General features: G+C 39.1%; 1 protein-coding gene across 3 annotated transcripts in view; it reads left to right on the forward strand.

The window, feature by feature from the left end:
- tank (TRAF family member-associated NFKB activator) overlaps positions 1-18,614 on the forward strand; it is a 33,476-nt gene extending 14,862 nt beyond the window's left edge. For 2 of the 3 annotated variants that reach the window (XM_084361944.1, XM_084361945.1), the window contains exons 4-10: positions 14,572-14,713; positions 14,910-15,018; positions 15,177-15,244; positions 16,274-16,332; positions 16,442-16,560; positions 17,070-17,467; positions 18,111-18,614. In XM_084361944.1, the coding sequence (XP_084218070.1) occupies positions 14,572-14,713; positions 14,910-15,018; positions 15,177-15,244; positions 16,274-16,332; positions 16,442-16,560; positions 17,070-17,467; positions 18,111-18,284 (1,069 nt within the window). In that variant the 3' untranslated portion in view covers positions 18,285-18,614. Of the gene's footprint in view, positions 1-12,308; positions 12,447-14,571; positions 14,714-14,909; positions 15,019-15,176; positions 15,245-16,273; positions 16,333-16,441; positions 16,561-17,069; positions 17,468-18,110 lie in introns of those variants that run through there. The other variant, XM_084361946.1, reaches the window with a different exon arrangement.
- Positions 18,615-23,771: the final 5,157 nt, after the last annotated feature.

The following is a 23,771-nucleotide window of genomic DNA, read 5'->3' on the forward strand; positions in this document are numbered from 1 at the left end:
TTAAATCACTTCAAGCTGGTTGTTTTGATATGAAAGCACGGTCTTTGCCAACAGGGGCACAGATACCCAGAGAGCATACCGTTCTCCTGATGGAGATCTCCTTTCATTATACAGGTTTAATTGCACATGAATAATCACTCAAACAGGCACAAACATGCATAGATGCAAAGATTACAAGATCAGTAAGACACACCCACAGATACACAAGCTCACACTCACACACAAGCACACACACACTGGGTATTTCCAAGGGAAATAAGAGAGTGAGGTTATTTTAGGGCATTGCACTGCTTGTTCTCACTCTTCCCTGAACTCGTGTAAACAGTCTCTACCAGAAAACAACTCTGAGGTATATGAAGAAAGAAAGCATCGCTCTCTGTTTTGTCCTGAAAAATCAAAATAGCAATTACAGCCGCGCAGCTCATTCTGTGGAAAGCAGAGAAAAAGAGACGTTTCTCCTCCCTTCCTCCAGATTCCTGAGAAGTGGAACCGCCACAATCAGTGTTGCTCAGCAGCTCCAGGAAGCTTTTAGTAACAGCAGCTCCGTGCCTTTCCTGCCTGGATGGAAGGGTTGGGTTGGGGTGTGTAACCCCTCTTTGGCAGCGGATTCATTTCCCCTGACTCTCGACTGTAAATCAGCCACAAAAGAGAGCTGTGGGTGCCTATGTGTGTGTGTCACAGAGAGAAAAAAAAGCCACATTCACAACTCTGGTCTTTAATTGAGGTGCTGATGTGGGGGTGGTGTTCATGACAGCCCCGAGCAGTTATCCAGAAATGAATGAGTCACTTTCCTGGTTCTTTGTAAGAATGAAAATTTGAGGATTATCTTTTAAATGACTAAGAAACACATGATATACTATGGTAAGAAGTTTGGAATTTTTGGCTTGTTGGAGTCTTTATAACCGGATTCTTTGGAATCCTTCACAATGTGATACTCAATCCCTTAAAGATCCTTTTAATATACTATTCAAATGTATTCACATTTCCTACAGCACATTGCAAATATTAAGATAATAAGTGTACTGTACTGTACTAACTGCAAACAAATAATAAATATACCAACGTCATACTAAAATAATGATACTATAGTATACTTTCTAAAAATATGTTGTAGTTAAGTTAAAGTTATGTGTTATTCCAAAATGCACTTACTTCAGCTGTGTTTTTCAACACATTTGTTGTACATTTTGGTTAAATTACCAGTTTAAAGCATATCTTAAAAATATTTCAACATACTGAAGTTTTCATGTATTTAAAGTGACATTTGAGTGTAACATCTAAGTACACTTACTTAAAAATTTAAATTACACTAAATTATGAATACCTATAGAAGTAATTATAGAAAGTATACTTATGTTCATGTCAGTATGCTTTCTTGAAGTGTACCAATGATTAGTCTGGCTACATATACTCAAGTATGCTGCAAAATTGAATATACTTAGTATATTTTATTTTCACCAGGGATCTGTGTTTGATTTACAGCAATGTGTTGGATATAATCACACTGGCCATGGCAGGAATGTTGTCATTTGCTACGCCCATTACACTTTAATAATGTATTTATTAATTCTGATTAAAAACTTGGAAACTATCTTTGAATATTATATATAAATATTCAAAAAGACAATTTAAACACACAATTACGCACCATTTATTGCAGCCATAGACAAATGAATGTATTCTGGAGTGACTTTCATAGTGTTAGCTTAATGTAAAAACCATGTGGAAAGGAAATTTAGACTTAAAAGAAACAGGAAATTGAAAATCACTGCAATCATCTTATGTGTGAAATGTTTATTACGTCGCATGAATGAAGTGAAAAGACACGCTCAAGCATTGTAGATCAATAAAATGGCAGTTTCTATGATCCCTGACATCACTGATTTCCTCATAACCACTTTATGAACGGATATAAAAACATCATAAAGACATAAATAGGTCTCCATTATATCAGACAATCCCTTTTCAGTGTTACACACAGAGGCTTGTGCATGATAAGGTGGTTTTCATTCACATTTCTCACTGACATTTTTAAACACATATCTGGAGCATCTCTGAATACTTTCCAATATAGGAGAGGAAATACTTGACCGCAGCAGGAAAGGTGTTATTGTGCAGCCCGGCTCTCATTTTGCTCATGTCAAATGTCCCGAGAATGAGAGTCATACGTGTACAAAGGCAGCTCTTTCAGGCCTGACACTGACATAAAGAGCAGCGCCATGAACCGGGCTGTTTCATTGTGTACATTCTGCTGCCAGGCAACTCTCCAAATTTTATTGTAAACATTGTTTGGTGCTGTTCGGCCTCAGCATAATGCCATTGTCCATGTTCTCTCTGTGGCAGTTAGTGCATTCGCCTTAACAATGGTTTAAAGTTTACTTTGGTGGAGGCATACTGCCATCAAACACCAACATATCACCAAATTATCACTTCTTCCCTCCCTCTGAAGGATCCTTTATGGGAAGAGAGAATTCTCCTACTTCTTCAGCTAAATGAACTTTTACAAACTCTCTCAGATTACCTGGAAAAAGCATTGTCACAAAGCTGAAAACATGGATGTTTATCTGAGCCCATGAACCGCTTATCCTATCCAAATTCTTTAAAAACTTTTCTGAACTTTTCATTGGTATCACACATGTATGGTTTGGGCATTTATGATTACACCATCTTGATCATGAGTCATTAGGAAACCCGTTGTAGTTTCATCCTCTATGTTGCAGCCAAGCTACTTTTGTTTTAAATATTTCTCTGAAAAAAGTCACTTTTGCTTCAGTGTCCTCTTTTCACTCTCTGAACTTTTGGACACACATACATGGTGAGTAAATGAGAATTACACCTGTTTTTCACTGAAATATTATTATAATAAATGCCTGTAACTTCCTTAGGAAAGATCAGATGTAGTCAAAAATTCATCTGGAGGTCTAAAACACCCAAGTACATCTTTTTTAGGTAAAACATTTACTTCCTGAGGCTCTGTCTGAGTTCACAATAAAAAAACACCACTGGTATTTTAAAAAAATTCTGGTAAATACATCTATCCTCGGACAAAGCAAAAAGTAAAAGTGGGACTTTAAAGGAGCCAGACTGAAACTTATGCTGAATCAAATGATGCTGTCTGCCAGAATAGGGTCAGGTGCCCCGAAAGTTGTTCTAGGGACTTACCAACAGTAAAGTTAAAATGAGCTCAACCTTGAACATCTACAGTTGTAATGCAATATTAATGCAGCAGTAATATTAACAAACATCAGATATAAAAGTAAAACACTAAAAAAACACGTAACTGCACAATGAGTACCTTTAATTTACATACCTTAATTAATTTTGATAAAAATACTTGCATACTTTTACTTATACTTATATATACTTTTACTTATACTTATATATATATATATATATATATATATATATATATATATATATATATATATATATATATATTTATACAGTATATATATATAAAATGTAAGAAATCCCCCAAAACCCAAACTGGTTTCACGGTCTAGACTTTCACTTTTCACACACTGATGCTTTGTTTGGTCCTCTGGTGAACTCTTTAATGAACTCCGATGAATCCTACTATTCCTTATAATCATAACAGACAGCATGAATGACTGGCCCTGTTATAGTTCTCTGAGAACCCCTCAGGAAGTGTGTTTAAGGACGTCCCAATGCACCAGAAAGTATGATTTCCACGACTTTCAATGTCGGATAACAATGCCTGCCCTGTGTCTCTGCTCCCTGTTCCTATCTGGAGCCATAAGTCTCTAGCTGATAAAATTTTCATGAGCTTGAGTAATGAAGAGGACTAGAAGGCTCTTTATGTGAGCTGAGATGGTTGCAGGTCAGCTAGGGACTTTCCTCATATGACCTTTCACTTCTTCAGATTTGTTCGATCTACCACTGGCTTTTTTGGACTATTCCACCCTGCTCTATAAGGCTACTGTCTGATAGTCGTTTACTATAATATTCTCAGCTCTGAAAATAATAGAGAGCATTTGCAAAATCAACAAATGCCAACTGGTGCGCAGTGTTTAGTCAGGACACGTTACGAAGAGCAAATACAGCATCTATATCACAACTGCAACAACGTGTATCCAGCTTTTTGCATGCTGTATTTGTACAGCTTTTAAAAACAAGATCTTTATGCAGCCAGCCAATTGTGTAAATCCAGCATGCCCCATCAAGTCCACCCGATCCTTTGAGAGCATACAGTATATGCAGTCCCCTACCGCACTGTACCTTGGTTTGCAGTTTGTGGGAATAGTATTAATGAGGGAACATTTCTCATGAAGACAGGAATAAAAGCATTCAGCTGAACCTCACCCTCTGTGGGAAACACACACGCTTCGCTGTAACCCTCCCTTTCCACATGACTATTGATTTTGGACGTCCAAAATGCCTTATCTTACACTGACAAATTAGAAATCAATGCGTGCGTTTGAGGACAACCAGTAATATACTGTTAGCTCACTTTAGCCATATTGGACTGTTGAACATTTGCATATGCATTAACAGTTAATAAGCTAAAATATAATTATATTTGACTAAAAGTGAAGAATATTACTTTTAAAATTGACAGAGGTGATGCAAAACATCATTTTTGTATCATATTGTGTCAGTGAAACTTGAACGTGACAGGATATATGGTTGAAAAACCCCTTAAAGACACATCCAGGATGTTGCTGTATACCCCGCATACAATGGAAAGTATATCTTGTCCAATGAGGGGTTTGTGGTTTAGCTCTTATGTAACAGGAACAAGGAGAGAACATCCTACCACTATCAATCAGGAAATTCTATAAGCATGCAGGAAACCTTCTTGCAGTATTTCTGCATTTAGTCAAAAACCTTTTAAGAGCAACACCTTCAGTCCAGTCGCCAGGATAAAATGTTAGCACTAAATGTTTCTGCAAACCACAAATGTGTGCACATTGTATGAGTTGTCGGCTATGTACCATGTCACATCACCATCACAGTAAATGTTTATTGCCTGACATAAAGACGAGAATGCTGTCAAGCCAGTGACTGCGGTTCGAGTCTGTGTTTCAGCATTGTGAAAACCTGTCTGTGAAACCACTCGATATTATTTACGAGGCTTCCGGACACCTCCATACTGTGACGACAGTATTGGATGTTTTTAACAAGACTATGGGACATCTCCAGCCGTGTCTGTGGCAACAATACTGGATGTTTTTAACTAGACTTCAGGAGATCCCAAGCTGTATTTGAGGTGACGATACCGTTTATTGTCTACGAGACTTTGGCAGACGTCCAGCTGTGTTTGTGGCGACAAAATCAGATGTTTTAACGAGACTTCAGGACATCTCTGGCCATGTTTGTGATGGTCTGATAGAGACTAAGCACAGCTGTGTGACAGTTGCAAAGTTGCAACATAAAGAAACATAACTTATCTCTGGTTTCACAGAAATGCACTTTTGCTGACATTTATTCTGGTAATTGAGTTTGACACCTTATTTAGGTCGCTGCGATTGATTGATGATTTCACATGTAGTAATACTCCATAAAGATCTGTTGAATGTTTTTGATCCTCCCTGGGCTTTGGCATATAAAAATCTCTACAAGAGCCTATAACAAACCAGGACAGCTAATGATCATAAATACGTCCCATAAAGCTTTAGAATAAACGAGCAATTGTGTAAAATTCTCAGAACTACAGAATCCTCTCACAGTTTCGCAACATACTCATCCCCACCCCATCCTCTTCAAATAGCAGGAAGCCCCTGAGGCCAGAGCCTCCACCAAAACAATATTGTGTGCAGCTTTTGTGGCTCACGGGGCTGCTCTGATGTCACACATACCTAGTTTCACATACTCCAGGAAAAAACAAACACAAATTGCACCCCCTCATAGTGTTCAATGCGGATGAATAACTAACACAACACTAATACAAGCATTTTTATGAATACAACGTGTGATTTCTTTCCCCCCTTTCATTTATAGTTTCTTCTTGACATCAAGGTTTCTCTGCATTCACTGCCACCTCTGTCCGGGCTCCTGAAATCTGATCTATGTGTTCCCCCCTGCATTCCTCCTCTCCCCCTCCTCCCCCGGCATGCCACAGTCTCCCCCAGCTCTGCCCTCTGTCTGATCTCGCGTTTCTGCAGACCTACAGCAGATTGTTTATTTTGCTAGACACGGAGGAAGCATGGATGGACTCTTCATTGGCTCAAGATTTACTGCTAAGCTCTGACCAGGCTCCACTGCGACGTGGATCCAGAACAGGGCCCCCTTATAACAGCACGCTTGGTATCCTTTTCACCACTGAAACATGCCTGCAAGGAGAATACAATGTTAGATGATCACATTAGTTGATTGTGCAAATAATCCAATCTTCCTTGTGGATATGGTGGCACTGATCATTCAGTAAACCATACACACCAATGTCCTGTAATGGACAAAGGGTGAAAAACCCACATCTGACCCTTTCATGTGTCTTTTCAAGGCTGGATGATGCTGGAAAAGGACGCCGCATCTCCCCAGAGATCATTTCTGCTGAAATTTATGAGGCCCCTCTGCACCACTGATGTCCTCTCGTAAGTGGTGAGGTCAGGGTATCAGACAAAAAGCACTTCTCTGCATTTCCAAACAGAAAAAAACATCTCTGTGCTCACTTTATTGAGCACGTTGAGCGTATATATCTGTTTTAAGTGGCTACATTTAACAGAGAGTGATTACAGGTGTGAAGGCAATGACGGTTTATAATGAAACCACCCAGTTATTTTTCACTTCTTCTTCAGGGTGTATGGAGATATTGAAGTGCTAATACACTGTGGTCTGGCAATGCAGGAAATGCACATATTGATGACGGAAATGCTTCGACGTGAGAGGCGAGATTAATGCTACACTATGCGAGCGTGGTAGCTGACAGTAATGCACGGCGGAGCTTTCCTGGAGGCAATTATGATTTATGAGTCACACAAGAGAGAGTGAAGTGAGTGCAGTCGGTACTTGGAGGACAGAAAGAGAAAGAGAGATCAAACAGAGCAGATCGCCACATGAAAGGGAGAAGAGTATTCATAAATCTGTCTCATCATGTCTGCACTTTTCTCATCTTTGGTGTTATTTACTCTCACCCGGGTATGGCAGCCAAAGTCGATAAAGAGCACAGAGATATTCCTGATTTGTTTTTTCTTTCAGTCTGATTTTCTGATGTTTTTTCTGTCATGTATTAATATCCCAACAGCTGCCTGGGTAATAGAATTTCCTCCTCAGGAAAGATGAACAAAGACAGGACTGAACAGAAAGAGGAAACTGTACTTGTGGTGGATGATTGAGCCTCACTTGGTGTTCAGTTATCAAATGATTGCGTACTAGTTCACCACAGTCTGAATGACATTTCTCTTCATCGGAACCACAAGCCAAGCTTTATGTGAGACTGCCATAAATTCAGAGTTCAAAGCCTTGAGATGACCCGCCGTTATCTCCCTTGAAGGAATTTTGACATTTTTTTTTATATGAATTGAGGTTGTCTGAGGCTCTCTGGGAGTGTAAGTCACTCAAAGCAGGAGCAGAGGTTGGGGTCGGAAGGTCAGTGAGGGGCAGAGACTCCAGAAAATGATCCCTGGAGGAGCCAGGTCACTGGAGTACTGCTGTGCTGGACCGGCCCCATGGAGTGTCTGCACCGGTCCCTACTACTACAATAATTGTTACTTATACTACTACTATTATATATCTTATGACTTCAATGTAAGTAAATGTAAATTGAAGATTTGTCTACAAACAAATGCAAAAGCAGAAGCTAACATAGCCAGTAGTTGAAAGTCTTGTTGTTCAGTCTAAGCCGGTGGCTCTCACAGTGAGGTCAGGGGTTCTTCAGGGTATCCCCAGCAAAAGTGGAAACCATTTACTTTAAAGAAACATCATGTAGAAATTGGGATTTTGTGCGATTTGGTGCCCCCTACAGTTTCTGAGTGCAACACCACTGTCGTATACTGTATATACAAATCCCAGGTCTGTAACAATTACCCTCTCACTGAAGTTACAGAAACAAGTGATAGGTGGGCGGAGTGGCTGAGACAGAGACACCATTCACCCTATTACAAGACACTGAACCATCAACATGATTTTGATGATGTTATTTTAAGGTCAAAAGGTATGTAATGTTGCTTTAACTAAAATTAAATCTGTATGTAACACAGCACGTATGACTGCTTTGGTCACAGGTTTCGAACACTTCCTGTAAAGGGAACCGGGGACAAAATCTTATCAAAAGGCGGTCTGTGGTCTATTTTTAAGTTATTCTAAGTTTCAGTGTCCTTGACGTCAAAAAATGTGCGAACCGCTGGTCGAAGCTATTAATATCCATGGATTACAAAATATCAACTGCTGAACATAGTGTCTCTCTCAGCACAAAAATGAGACCTATACTCCAGTTTCTTCACAGAAAGGAAACACATTTCTCAATCAGAAATTCCAGCATCTGTATTTTCTGAGGTAACAGACAAATTCCAAGAAACACTGTCAGTGCCAACAACTGAAGCATGGTGAGCCATGTTTGGAAGTCTAACTAATGATAAATTGTTAACATGTGCAGCAAGTGATTAAATTATTAGAATATCAACTTGTGAACTGGAGGAACTTTACAAAGACAGATCAACATGTGATGTTGTTGTTATTTATAATTTAAAAAATCTGTCTCTGTGCTCTGAGAATATCTTGAATAACTTCAGGTTAAAGTCACTGCGGAAATACTGCAACTCAATTCACTCAAGTCACTCTTAGCTGCCATCTACTGGTGATTCTTTGTGTGCTGCAGTGCTTCATAGGCTGCCCTTTGCTGGGGAGAGAGTGTCACGTTGGCACACAATGCTGTTTGGGAAATGGGTGCTTCTAGTCCTGATCAAAGTAGATGATTATATCCATCAGAAATATAAACCTAAATCAAATGTAGTCCTTGCTTTATATACAACAGTGGAGGGTTGGTGAAATGTAAAAGCAGTAGTCGTATAGAAACAGGAAGGGAGCAACCATAATGTCACCGGGACAGAGTGTTGCATCATTACTCACCTGCTTTAGGTTCATGCAATGAAAGGATGTGCATTGGAAAATTACGAGCATACATCAAAGACATTCACCCCTTATTTTAAGATGTCTGTTTTTAAAAGACGTGAGAAGAATGACCCAAAACAACAGACCCTTGGATTTGGGTAAGTTAATCGACTGCTTTTTTCAAATATGCATGTTTATGCTTCACACCAAACGTTAATGCTGTAAGAGACAAAAAGGTTTTCTTGCTTATTTGCAGACTTAGGGGTTAAAATGTGTAAAAGTTTCAGAGCAACCACAAATGCACCCAAATTGTCCTCCAGTGGCTAAACAGCTAAATGTTCTATTGTCATCACTCTACATTTCTTTCTTAAGAGGGAGAAGGGAGATGTGTGAAAACACATTTGGCTCTGAACAGGTTTTTAGCAGTATTGGAGGGAAAATAATGAGTCCTTTAAGAACCTAATCCTGTGTGGTATAAATTGTGTTTAATAATAATAAAATAAAATTAACCATGAATATCACTGGAAGCATAATGACACAGCAACATCTCTAGATACTGGTAATGAAAAGTAGATGTAATAGTTTTGTAAAAAATGTCCTGAATATATAATTTTTTAGAGATTTGCTGGAGGAGCTTACATGTGTGCTCCTGTCCTGCTCTGTACCTAACTAATGCTTTAAAGGCTTACTCTGCCAATTTTACACGTATGTTTACAGGCATGTGGGAGCACTACTGCATATGTGAAAAAAGTAGTAGAAAGCCTTGTGTGGCTCCAGAGGAAGCTGCATGTAATCTGATAAAATTCCTACAATGATGTCACAAGTTGCATTGTAGGTAATGTAGGCACCAGGTTTTGAAAAGGAAGAAGAATGTGTGCAGTAAAAAAGGGGATATCTCTGGATCTGCTGTATCGATTTTGATCTTTTGGTTTTAAACTGTCCATGCTGTTTTGTGACAAATTTTACATTTTAAAATGTAAATATATATATATATATGTATATATATATATATATATATATATATATATATATATATGTATATACAGTATATTTACATTTTAAAGCCATTCTCATCCTTCTGCATATGCATGGGAGTGAGGCATATCATCTTCTTTATGGTTAATTTTATTCATACATTTGCAGGTTAATTAAAAAGTAACTCGTTCTTGCTGACCTCCAGTGGTGATAGGTCCCATCTTGCTGCAGTGATGTTTAATACACACTGACATCACTGTTGGCTGTGGTAAGCAGTGTTCATACAGCGGCCAGTTCTTTAACACATGTCACATATGCATACACAGAATACAGACATAGAATCAATTATTTATTTACATATATCTTGCACTGGGATTATGGGAGGTCATTGTACAAAAAAAGAAAGAAAAAAGCAAAACATCAGTTAAGAAAAGCAACAGTATATTACTGAGTCTGGAGAAGAAAAGCACAGGGCCATGGCTCCGCTCTGTTCACATGTCCCAGTAAGCCATGACAGTGTGACAGTCAGCCAGCATGCACAATACCAGGAACCTGAAACAGAAAGCAGCTGGATGGAATTCAGCCATCACCCCCATCGTATTATTTACACTGGACTCATTTATTACAAGTCCTGAGACTCTTTGTAGGACAAAGGATCCTACTGTCAACAAATTCCATGAAAAGACCAGAACCAACATTAGTCAGTTAACATTGTTCACAAATACAACTTTTATTTTTCAGAAAGGCGTGAGTAAATAGTATTTTTCATGGGGACTTTTTCCAGCTGGTGTGCCGGCTAGAATTTATATGGCGAACGTAAGAATGACTCATGTTTATTGTAACGAATAAAGATGCCACTGGGTGGAGTGGTGTGGCTCCCTGACATATTTTAACAATGGAAGCCTGTAATACAAAGGGAATTAACTACAGTAGGCTTTGCTGTCAGTGGGATAAATGGTCTTTTCAGTGGATGTGTTGACAATCTGAAAAATATTTATCATCACAAGCCTTATCCTTTAAGTTACTTTTCAACATGTGATCACAAGACAGGGCCACAAGATGACGTCATGTTGATGATGGGTTTCAGCGGTGAAACTCTGGAGATCATGTGGCATTTGCGTGATTTGCCTTGTTGGCAATCCAGGTTTATATCCATTTCTTTTGTATCTTTTACAGTCCACATTACAGTTTTATTCATTTCATCTACTGTACGGCAGTCTACCTAAGAATAATATTAATAGTTTATATTTTATTCTTTGTTTCTCCCTCTAATGCACATATTGTTGTACATATCTATATGCAGCACACAAACTGCTTCGATGAAAACGATTCTGTTAATATTTATATCTCAATTTGTGTTAAATTCATATCATCAAATGGTTTTAGTTTATTCTTGCGCCATTTTTTTTAACCTAATCACTTTAATTGGCTAATTAAATATGTAATACATGTACTTTTGTACAGTTAAGCTACCTCAGTTTGCACATACTGTAGCATGATGGTTAGTAGTTCTGGTAGCTAGACTATCACTTCATCGCTGTGTGTGTGTGTGTGTGTTTTTATCCTTATATTCTGTTCATACTCTTGATTATATGTTTGCATTTGTGTTTTGCATGTGTCGTATAAGCTACTGGGTGTCTACGTTTCCCTCATCTGTCTGTCTGTCTAGTGTTGAAGACTGCTTCACTGCAATCGTGACAAATAAAGAACTTACCTTATGCCTCATGCAAAAAACTTTGAATTTCCTTGTCTTTTAAAGGTGCTATACAAATGTACTTGAAATGTCCTGTCACCAATCAGGCAAAGCAGGAAACTTCTCAGACTCCTAAAGGCCTCCAGAGGCCCAAATGACTGCATGTCGATTGTTTTTTGATAATTTAATCAATGCACATCAAAGTAAAAAGCTGAAGCTGCAATATTAGCTTATTTTGTGGACTTGTCATGTGGAGGGGCCTGATGCTCACATGCTACACAATCCTAAATAAAGTGGTGTTTGATAGAGCTACAACATCAGGGGGCCCCAGTGGTGCATTTGTTGCCCCTGGGCCTCCTAACAGGTTAACGGGGCCCTGCTCGTTTCAATGCTCAACTCCTCACAGAACTCGCTCGACGTTACAAAACGCTGCAGAATCAAAATGAGCACAGAATAAGTAGTTTGGGGACAGTTTTCACATGCACAACAGTCGGTTTGCAGACGCCTAGGCTGGAAGAACCCTCAACCAGCTAACCACCCAGCGCTCCTCCGAGCTGCGCGCTGATTGGCCAGCGCCGAGTAAAGGCGGAAGTCTACAGAGCAGGGGGATTCCCCGAGGGAAGTTCCCAACTCAACTAGGCTATGTAAAACATACACTGCCATATCCTCTCCGGCGCTTCGTAACTTTGCATCTGAAGATTAGGCGACGACGCTGCGGTGGTGTCAAAACAACAAACTGGACTTTTAAGCAACAGTTCCTCGGATGAAGGTAAGTGGACAGACTCTCCGGCAGCGAGGTGAAGTGACCCGGGGAGTTGTTGTCGCTCGGTCGCTTCACACCACCGGTTGAATGAGCTATGGCTAACCGGTCAGATAGAGTTTAAAGAATACGGAACTGTGTGGATTAGGTTTGGTGTCACACTTTAAAGTGCTCCACTGCCGTGTTGTGCTGCTGTTAATGTCCTTTTTCTAACTCACCACTGCTGGCTTTTACTGAGGCTTCATCCAGGAGCAGTGTGTGTGTCTGTGTGTTATCACTGGTAGGTGTGACATTCATTATGAAAGATTGATCCATTATTGATGGGCACCCCAGGGTGAGACTGCCATCATCTTCTACATGTCTGTGTCTTAAAGGTTTGAGAGTCAGCACTGACTCTGGTGATGAGGTAAAAAAAAAAAAAGAAAAGAAAAGAAAAAATGTAAGGATTGTTTAGGAGTTGTGCAAGAAACTGCAAATGCATTGAGTGACTTCATTTATTTGTCGTTGCTCTTCAGCGTCTCAGCCGCTCATCAACATCCTCAGCACAGGCAGGACTAGAACAAGGCATCGATTGTTGAAATGTGAATGCACTTTTTGCTTTTTAGCTCGTAAGCTGATATTTCACCGGAACTGGCGATATTCTTTAGGCGATGGTGTTGTCACAATCCTGGGGTTTCTCACTGCGATACGATACTTTAAGAAAATGTCGATATTCGATACGACGGGGAAGAAATGACACAACATTCAGGGCACAAAATGTGAGGTTTTTATTAAAAGATAAATATAACAAGGCTGTAACATAACAGTGAAGTATGACTTTCCTGTTCTTGGCTAGTAGAGAACAGGAGAATGACTACGTTGACTAAGATAAGATAAGATAAGATAATGCTTTATTAGTTCCACGATAGGGGAATTCGGATGATTACAGCAGCAAAGGGAAGAGCAAAAATAGAGAAGCATCAGTAAAAAACAATAATAATGAATAAGTAAAAAAAGCAAGATATGAACAAGAGAAAAAGTAATGTGTGTCAACTCTTTCTCCGGGAGGATAGAGAGCGAGATAGTGCAGCTGGTGACGATGTATCCACAGTGACACTGCAAACTCTGAGCACTGAAATCGTTCAGAAGTAGTATGTATCGATAAATCAGTAAATTTGATGACGTTATTTGGTAATAAATACAGGTTAGGAAGAGCGTGAAGCCAGTTTTGTCATTACATCATCACATAAACCGACCAAATAAGTCTGCACCACTTTTAAGGAGTTAGTGACGTCTTTTTAATATTTTCAATGCATGTGAAGAAAAGCTGAGACAGTATGAAACAGGCAAAAATGACCAACTAACTCCATGCCCTTTTTTTTTACTAGTCAAAAACTAGTACAGCTGTCTTTGGGAGTAGGCATGGGACCAAGACATTTTAATCAGAAGAGAAAAGATCTTTACTGATTGATTTTTTTTTATGCCTAAACAAACTAAATAAACTTTCTTTCTTTTCATTAATGAATAAACTGAATAAACAAACTGACCTTAAAGGACAACACAGTTTCATACCGTTTTACTTTGTTTACATGTGGCGGACCCTGCCACCTTTCTAGCTTCAAACAGTGTTCTGGGGACCTTATTTTCCTCCGAGAACTGCTCATTTATTCAGTTACGGGAAAAATAAATATTTCAGAGTTTGTATAATTACCTCATTAATATTTTAAATATAAAAATTCTGAGTTTTAATTTCATCTCCAAAACTACATAGTGCCTCTTTATTGTTTTCCGACACAAATAAAGGATAAATAAATGGTGATATAACCTCATCTCCCTGTTGCTCTTCAGAAGGGAATCCGTAGTATTGACACATAACAGATTTAAGTCATGCCTTCAGCAATGACGACAGGCTTAGCCAACTCAAAATAAATCAAGAAACCAGTATAGGACCATACATCAGTGAGCTAGACAGCTTCTTCAAGTTATTCATGTGAGGATATTCACGATTATCTCGATTCACGATTAATCCCGATAATGAAAATTCAACACGATCAACTTATTGTGTTTTTTTTTTAATCTCGATCTATTATCATCCCATCCTTATTTGTGAGTGTATTTCTGTAATGAATCGAGCATTTTGGGACTATCGTCGTAGGGCTCATGTCTGCTGCGTCAGTGATGATCGTGGAGCACACGGCATGGAAAGGAACATCGGAGACCAACTCAACAAAGCTTTCGAAGCTTATCGCCAGGTCTCCATCGAGAAGGACAATGCTAAAAAGGAGCTGCAGCAAATGGTAACAACACAGATACAGAGTACAGCCAGATATGACCAGTACAGCACTAATAATAAGTCACATAGTAGCTCACATACTCATAGTGTGTTTTTATTTATGTTAAAATAGTAATAAATCTGTTATACATGTATAAGAAAAGATGGCATAGACTGCAGATATCGGTGCTACTAAAATAACAGAAACCTTATTTTTTCAGACTGAATATTATGAGCGATACACTCAAAAACTTCAAAAGCAGATAGAGGACCAGCAGCAGTTGATTTCAAAACTTGAAGCTAAGTTATCAGCAACAAGGCAACCACCAGGTTAGTGAGATGTGCCGCATGATCTGAAAGAAAAATCTTCTACTCTTGCACTGACATTGACAGCAAATTGTAATGGACTCTCATGAACGACACTGGATCTGTTTCATCCAGCACTGCCTCATCACAAACTGTTCATTTTCACTGTTTTGGCTTCTAAGGAGAGATGAAATGCGAGCCCTGCAACCACCTCCTCGAAGGGGCCGGCGCATATAGGAAACAGTTCCCGGTATGTTTGCTGTGTCGCACTTTGAACTTTATTGCCATTGATGCACATTAACAGGCAGTTAACATCATAAAAAAAGTGGGAAGAAAATCACCTTGAGATTCAGCTTTATTTTTCATAAAAATATAAAAATAACGGAGTAGAGCACACATACAGCTACCTGCAAAGACTGTACATAAAAAGATAAAATACAACAAAATACAAATAGATAAAAGTGACCTAACCTAACCAAAATAGTCAGTAATTGGTGTCCTTCTCCTTTTAAAAATGGCCCTTTTAGCTCTAGTTGGGAAGTTGTGTGCTCCATCATGTAATCATGTCTGACTTGCTGTTACCTTTAAGCAGTTGTGGGGGGGTTAAATGTCATCCAGTTAATAATAATCATTTTTCCTGGAATATGATTCTTGCATTTGAAAATCAGGCATGAGCGTGCTCTCCGCTTCCTCTCATGTGTAAACATTGATAGTACTTCTGCTTGATGCCTCGTGTCAAAGAGGATGTTAAAGGAACAGCACTGCAAAATGAACGCAGCTGCAACTATGAGGCTTCAGATTGTGTCTGTGAGACCTCCGACTTACTTTTCTTACATCTCAGCACAAGTCAGCCTGCAAATATAAAATTTTTTCAGTGTTGCTAACCCTTGTTTACACATACACAATCACATGATAGTTAAGAAAAATTCTGTCCTTGATCAAAAGGTAATGTCCACATGTTTTCCTCATCTTACCGTGCCTCCATTCATTTGTTTTTTAAGATTCGTGCGATTGAGGAAACCTGTGATCACCACACTGCTGTAGTAGTACAGCCTGTATTTTACTCCACACAAGGTGCATCCAGTTTCACTTCACCAGATGGTGCTAGAGGATAATATGGCTGCACAACTCAGCAGCTTCAGCTCTAATGTTCATTATTTAACAGGGCCAGGAAACATTTTACACCAGTATATATAAAATAAATTGCAGCTGTATTAGCAAAATGTCGCTGAATAATTGTTGCTAATGACCTCTATGAATGTAATGTCTCTTTTTTCAGGAGAACATGGGCACTGTTGCTGTTCCTCCTAAAATGCCAGTCAGCAGCAGTATTGAATAGTATGTGTCTGTCGTTGCACAAAGACTCAAAAGAAAAGCAAAATCATGGACATTACAGTAAAATTAAAAGGATTTTTTTTTTCTCACTCTTAATTCTTTGTTTTGTCAGTCAGGACATGCTGGAGGCATTTGAAGCGATTCAAGGGAAATTCCGGCAGATTCGCTCTCTGACCAGACGGCAAAAAGATCACCTAAAAAGATTCCACGGAGGAAATGAAACATCGCACGGTAACATTACTATTTATGAAATCCACTTCTTTTTCTTAATTCAATTACTTGGAAGAAAATGTGTTGAATTGAAATAGGTTTGTATGTGTCATAACAACTGATGGGTTTACGAGCTTTTGCTTTGTTCTTTAAGATAATTAGATGGCAACACCTTAACTAGGGCTGTACTTGAAAGCCTCGCTGCCCTTTCGAACCGTGGCTGGCCACCTTTGCCGATAAAGCGTGGATAAACACATTTAATAATTCCACTGACAAATGCATAATGTTGGCTCTGGATGTGAGCCGTATAATTAACAGTATAGCACAATTATTCATTTAATAATTAAAAAAAAAAAAAAGTGTGATAAAAATATTTTTCTCCTATGTGCGTATTGAAAGAACCCGGATTTCATTTTGACGTGTGAAACTTCTCAAAAACCGAGCTCAGATGTCTCCAAAGCCAGCGCTGGAACATGTTGACAGAGACGGAAAACTGCAGAAATCTCATCTTTTTTTCTTCCATCTGACAGATCAGCGGTTCTCCATGCCCATCCAGTGCACAGACCGTACAGAAGAGGCAGAGAGACCCTTTTCCTCAGCGCTGAGGTCAGCAGTGGATATCCCACTCCCGCCCACGTCTCTGGCGTCCCGCGGCGCCAGCCCCGAGGACAGGGACTTAGTAGACTCTCTCACCAAACTCAGCGTCAAATTCCCGCCCTCTGCGGACAGTGAATATGACTTCCTGAACAGTGCTCCAGAGAGACACGTTGGTCTGACCATGCCCACGAAGCGGCCTCTCAGTAGCGTCCCCTCGGCGCTGACAGAGGAGGAGCCCGTGGAGGTGCCCATGCCTTTTGTCTACCCTACGTCCCCCTCCCACTCGACATCGTCCTCGCTCTCCCAGGAGAGCGTGCGGGGACCCCAGCAGGTGAGAATCACAGGAGAAGGTCTGAGAAAACTAGTAGCAAATTATCAGTTTCTGATTGGTCTTTGCTAATGGAGGAGTGAAACGGTGTGAAGTCCAAAAAAAAAAAAAAAAAAATCCCCTTGGCTTAACTTGAAACGTATTACTGTGTAATGTGTGCTGATTCTTTTTTTACTTAAGCATGGATGCTCTGGTTATATTTGGCATCTTTTGCTGGAAAGTGTGAGCCAGATGGAAGCACGTTACAGTGTCTGAATCTGATGAAACAGGGATGATGGTTAAATGGGATTTTTATTTGCTGATGTGTATAAATGCAGAGTTAAAAAATTGTGAATGACATGCAGTAAGATCTAAAAGTTGCTCCAGTTTTTATAATATCATTCTATCCCTGGGTTAGATCAACACGGGCATTTATAACAGGAAAGACTGCTCTGGTAGTTTGGATGAACACATAAATAGGACGATAATTAAACACTTGGGCATAGCCTTTAATGTTGCTTAGTATTTGTGCAGACGCTTGGCTTGACAGAGGACATCTCCTTAAAGCAACAGATACTTGAAGGCCAAGTGCTTTAATAGAGTGAGTGTAAGGATTGTTTAGAGCATGAATAATACATTGTTTTCTTTGGTTCGCCCCGCTCTGCAGCCTCTCTGGAGCCCTGAGCTGTGTGATGCAGTTGACGAGGGGACAGAGCTGGCGACGCCTCAGAGCAGCAGCAGCCCTGATAAATGTGCTTTCTGCAACGCCGTGGTTCCTCAGGACCGAATGAACAGCCACCTCTACTTGCATTTCTCGCCTAAGACTGAAGCCGACGATTGACAGTGGAAGCAGAGACTGACGGGCCGAGGCCACAACTACTCCCAGACTTACTGTATTCATGGTCCGAGTCCTGCCTGCCGTGAAGTATATGCGCTGTACTGGATTTGAAATGACACTGCAATAAGACTTGAATCCATTTATTTAATATTGAAGAATTGAATGGTACACTTTCTTGCCCATTATATTTTTCTAATATCTCGCTGAGATTTTTACTCTAGTACTAAATGACGATGATGCATAATATGGTATATATGAGCAAATAAAGCAGACATTTACTCTTGCAATATTTTTTTTTTATCATTTGAAATATGTCAACATACAAATATAAAACAGGTCGGTACACATGAATACATCAGGAGGACAAGATGTGCATTTATTAGCTTCCTTTCTGCGACACGTTTATACATTTTTATTTTAAAAGTGTAATTTGGGGGAGCCCTAATAGCTCAGCTGGTAGAGCGTGCGCCCCATGCACAGAGGCTGTGTCCTCGCCGCAGTGGCCTAGGGTTTGAATTTGACCTGTGGCCCTTTGCTGCCTGTCAACCCCCTTCTCTCTGCCCATTACCTGTCACTCTTCACCTGTCCAGTTAATAAAAAGGGCAATTAAAATAAATAAAAGCAGTTTAAATTCGCGGATACCCTAATAGCTCAGTTGGTACAGCGTGTGCCCCATGTACAGATGCTGTGTCCTCGCTGCAGGGTGCGACCCTGACCTGTGGCCCCTTGTTACATGTCACCCCCCCCCCCCCCCCCCCCATTTCCAGTCACTCTTCACCTGTCCAATCAATGAAAAAGGCCTAATATATATCTATATATATCTCTATATATAGATAAATATTTTTTTAAAGTAAAATTCATGCATTTTAGAGAAACATTCACTGATGAGGATTTGCTTTGTAAACAGAATTCGCGATAATTTCCGCAGAAATAAGACACCTTTGCCCCCTTTTTATGTTTATTATTTCCAACTTTGAAACCATCTTAAAAGTTAGTATGTCATGTGTTCATTAAAATCCTCCACACAGATGGCAACGCAGAACACTAAGCGTATGCCCATTGTTCAATTAAATGCCCAATTACCTAGCTATTTGTAGTAATGGTCTTCCCCTAGGTAGCATTATCCTGTATTTATTTTCTTCACTTTTGTTTTATGGATTAATGAACATGATACGGCGTTTTTTTCAAGAGATAAAATGAGACTTCCACTTTTACATTATAGGCTACATATTCATATTTAAATGTTAAAGAGACTGAACAGTGACATATAGCTAGCCGTTATTTGGAAATAGATCAGCTGATGTGTGAAAGTACATTTGTATTTTTGCAGTATGTACACTGCATATCACTTGTCTTCTCTAAACAGCAGCATCAGCTTTTGACTTCTGCAGTATTTATTCACACCTTTGCAAACAATCGCAAAGACTTTCACCGTTCAGTGTGATGATGTTGGAGGAAACGGAGATGCTGTGTGTGTGAACATTTGGCTTTGTAGAGAGAACCTTACAGCTCTTCAGCTATGGGCTGGTAAAACTAGATGAGCTGGTGAGAAGACTGCAAACAAGCTTTTAGTTTTTTTTTTGCTTTACTGCTTAATAGACTGATTGATTTGTTATTTCTACCCTATCTGATTTTTGGCAGTGAGCATTTCACTGAGTCTCATAAATAGCTCAGAAGGGTGTAAAAAAAATGTAGTAATGCTATCAACTATATCCAACTAGTGAGTCATTGGACTAAGATAGAAGAGCACGTGGACGGAATTTGTTGTATTTTATAAGGTAATTATTACATATTGATCTAATGTGTCAAACATAATTCGTGTTAATTCTGGACCGACATAAACGAGATAATTTTACATTTCACATCACATCGTGAACGCTGAGGGGAGAATTTATTCAGATTTTTTTGGCAAATACATATCCCTAATGATCCTGTCTGGTTAATCTGTGAAGAGTCGAACATTGTGCAGCCTGCATGCTTTTCTCTCTGGGATCATGAACAGCTGCTTGCTCATAATTATGTTGTCATTCATTGTTATTTGGAAGAGGAAACTCGTACTGACAGCTCGGATTTTTTCCCCCCCCTTACACTGTACATTCACTTGCTTGTGTATACAGTAATGTGAACTGTCTGCGAAAACTAACTTCAGCTCGAAGGCCTTTTTTTATTATTGCCACCATTTCCAGTAGAATAGGAGAGATGTGTGCATTTTATCTCCTTGGGACATGTGCTACCAGTGGAAGGAGATTTGAAATAGATTTAAGAGCTATGAAAAAATGAAAGAGGGCACAAAAAAAAGAAAAAAGGGGATATGGATTGAGATGGAGAAGTAGCAGTCTGATTACAAGGTGTCAAAATTGCCAGGAGCAAGAAGGTGAAAGCAATCAGGGGTGAGAAGAGTGCAGCATTCGTGAGGGGCAACTAATTATCCATCTCATTTGTGGAGAGAAGCATTTGAGGCAGCTCTAGCCCACTGAATGGTGACAGATTGGTGCGGAGGAGAGGGGAGGTGTTAGAACAATGGAGCTCAGCTCACCATCATTACTGCATGCTAATCAGCAGTGCTTCTGCACCACCAGTCGGTGCTGAGTTCAGGGAGACAGAGAAGTCACCGGCTTCAGGGGACCACAGTCATTTTCAAGTAGAGAAGAGAGGGAGGACACTGATGTACAGTAAAGCTGTCGGCACTCCGGCGTTGCTTATTTAAGCTTAAGGTTATACTGAGTTGAAATGAGCTGATGTGAGATGAACTGACGGTGCTGGAGTGAGAGGAATGACAGTGTGATACATGTGTTAATGTCATTACAAGTTTAAATCAATAAATTATTAAACAATAGAATATGTTTTTAGATTTGAAACAGTGACGGTGTAATCCAAATGTCTACTCTAGTATTTGCCAAAATGACCATGACATTTAATAAATGAACTCAGGGCTGGGCGATATGGCCTTAAGATCATATTGCTATATTTTTAAGCTATATTGCGATTCACGATTCATGTGTGGCTACAAGCAGCTTCACAACACACTACACAACAATAGCGTTTAGATATGCAGATATACAGCTGTGCATTTCCGTGGTGAAGCATTTAAAATCATTAACACTTTATAATAACCATCCTTAATAAATGGTAAATGTATAGTTAATTAAATTGTGGTTAATAGTTATTTGACTGTTACAAAACACTGAAATTATTAAGGTCTATGGCATCAGTTGCAACTTCATAAAGGCCTTTCAAATAATGTTTATAGATGAACTACACAGTATTTATTAACCATTTATGAAGTATTATAAACAACTTGCAACTCAACAATTAACAATTGCCAATAATTAATGGTTTATAGAGCATTTTGTTGTTTGTTAACAGTGAAATAACTATTAACTAAAGTTTAATTAACTATAAATTGACCATTTATTAATTATGCTATCATAACCTTTAAATCTACAGTCACTTGGTAAAGTTATAACCATCTTTTACAACCACAATCTTAAACGAGATTGTGTAGAAGTTTGTGTGAAGGAAAAGTTGCAATATGTGCAATGTATTTATATGTATTTGTCCTTTTATTATGATTGCTTTTGTTGACAGAATGGCTTTACAACCATAGACAGTTTTAATACCGTATACCATATAACATACACTTGGTGGCCTCTTTCTAAGATACACATTAACAATATAATGCATTCTAATATGGCAGTTCTGCTTCATAGTCTGCTTTTATAATGCCTTTAACTTTCAGTTTTCAGTTTCTTTTACACTGTAGTAGAGGTGTTGGTTAAATAATATGTTTTAGCATTGAGGTCACAGTAAGCAACGGTGTTGTACTAGACTACATTGTATTCAGAGGTGTTTCTAACATTCTGACCCCCTTATGTATGTAAATATGGAGGACAAAGACATAGAAACATATCTCCAGTGTAACATCACCTTTAACTACGACCTCAAAAATAAACTCAGACACGAGTTCATCACACATTTTGGTAACACTTTATAATAACCATTGTTGATTAATGGTCAATGTATAGTCAAAAAAACACAAGTCAACAATTGTTTCACTGTTAACGTACAATAAAATGCTTCATAAACCATTTATTAGGCAGTCGCAATGCTTCATAAACATCAGTTTACAACTTAATATAACGGCAGATTTTAACGGCAAGCATTTCATTGTTTTTTAAAAGTGATATAACTATTAACTAAAGATGAATTAACATCAACTTACCATTTATAAATTATTCTGAAATTAAAGTGTTACCCAACATTATAAACTTCATAAAGGTAGGGTGTTACATCTCCTATGTGAAAATACAGGGAAACAAAGACAATAAAAGAAATTAAAGGAGGAAGAAGGAAGTGAAAATAAAAGTGATTTCTTTTCTGCTTAACGCGATACTTCCAAACATACATACAGCATTGGGGGGATTGGACGAGGCAGTTGTGCCAAACCAACCAAAATCAACCTAGTAAAACTAGACCTGACTAATCCCTACCTCTGAAAACAAAATACAAAAAAAAAAGACCTAACTTACCTAAAAAAGAACTTTCAGTTAATTACACAGGAAATACAGAGTTGGCATTACCCAATAACCTTATGTCTCTACACAAAAGTTAACTACATACATGAAAAAGGTAAATTGTACCCCAACTTTTTCTAGCATTTTAACAGCTGAGACAGAGCTGTTGCAATAAATTCAATTAGATTTTATAAGTATGTCGAATAAAGTGAAAGTATAACTTGTTTCTGACAATAATATAATATTACATTTTAAATATTGTTAAGCAAACATGCCATTTTTCTTTATTGGCCAGTAGATGGATTATAACTGTAGCAGGCAACAGACAGATGAGGCATCATTCCACTTAGTCATTATTTTCCACAATTACTCTTAAATATTTAAACAATGTTTATCAGATCATGCCATTGCCAAGAAGATATAACACAAGTGGGGGGGAATAAAGAGATTGTTAAAGGGTTTAATCAAACCGAAACAAAACAGAGAGATAGCAAGTGGATTAAGGTCACCTGGCTAGAATGCCCTCTTCACATCAATGTCATTTCGATAATTAACAACTTAGGAGAGAAGCATATTCAACTGTCTGTGCACTGGTCACCGTTGGCATGAGAGACTGCCAACTCTCATGGCGTTGCGAGCTGCGAGTATCACCTCACAGTTGTCTTGCCATGCGTTGGGCTCCTCGTGCTCTCTGTGCAGAAGTGGTGGAGCTGACTTTTGTGTTCGATTAAACGTGTTGAAGCCAGTGCTGCCTTGTGCAAAGTCTCAGAACGAGCCCCCTTCTCCATTGTGTGTGCTTCAGTGCTGGTCTGAGAGCCCTGATTTCTGGAGCAGAGATTTGGCAGTCACAGCAAGTGATGACAGAGGCAGTGGTGAGATCGCACCCGGAACCCCAGAGGAGGCTCACATTTCAGGCTCGTTCAATACACAGAACACAAATGCACTGATCGGCGGAGCCTGATGATGCCATTGTTCT

This window comes from Pagrus pagrus (assembly GCF_965226575.1).
Source record: "Pagrus pagrus genome assembly, chromosome: 9".
Lineage (NCBI taxonomy): Eukaryota > Metazoa > Chordata > Actinopteri > Spariformes > Sparidae > Pagrus > Pagrus pagrus.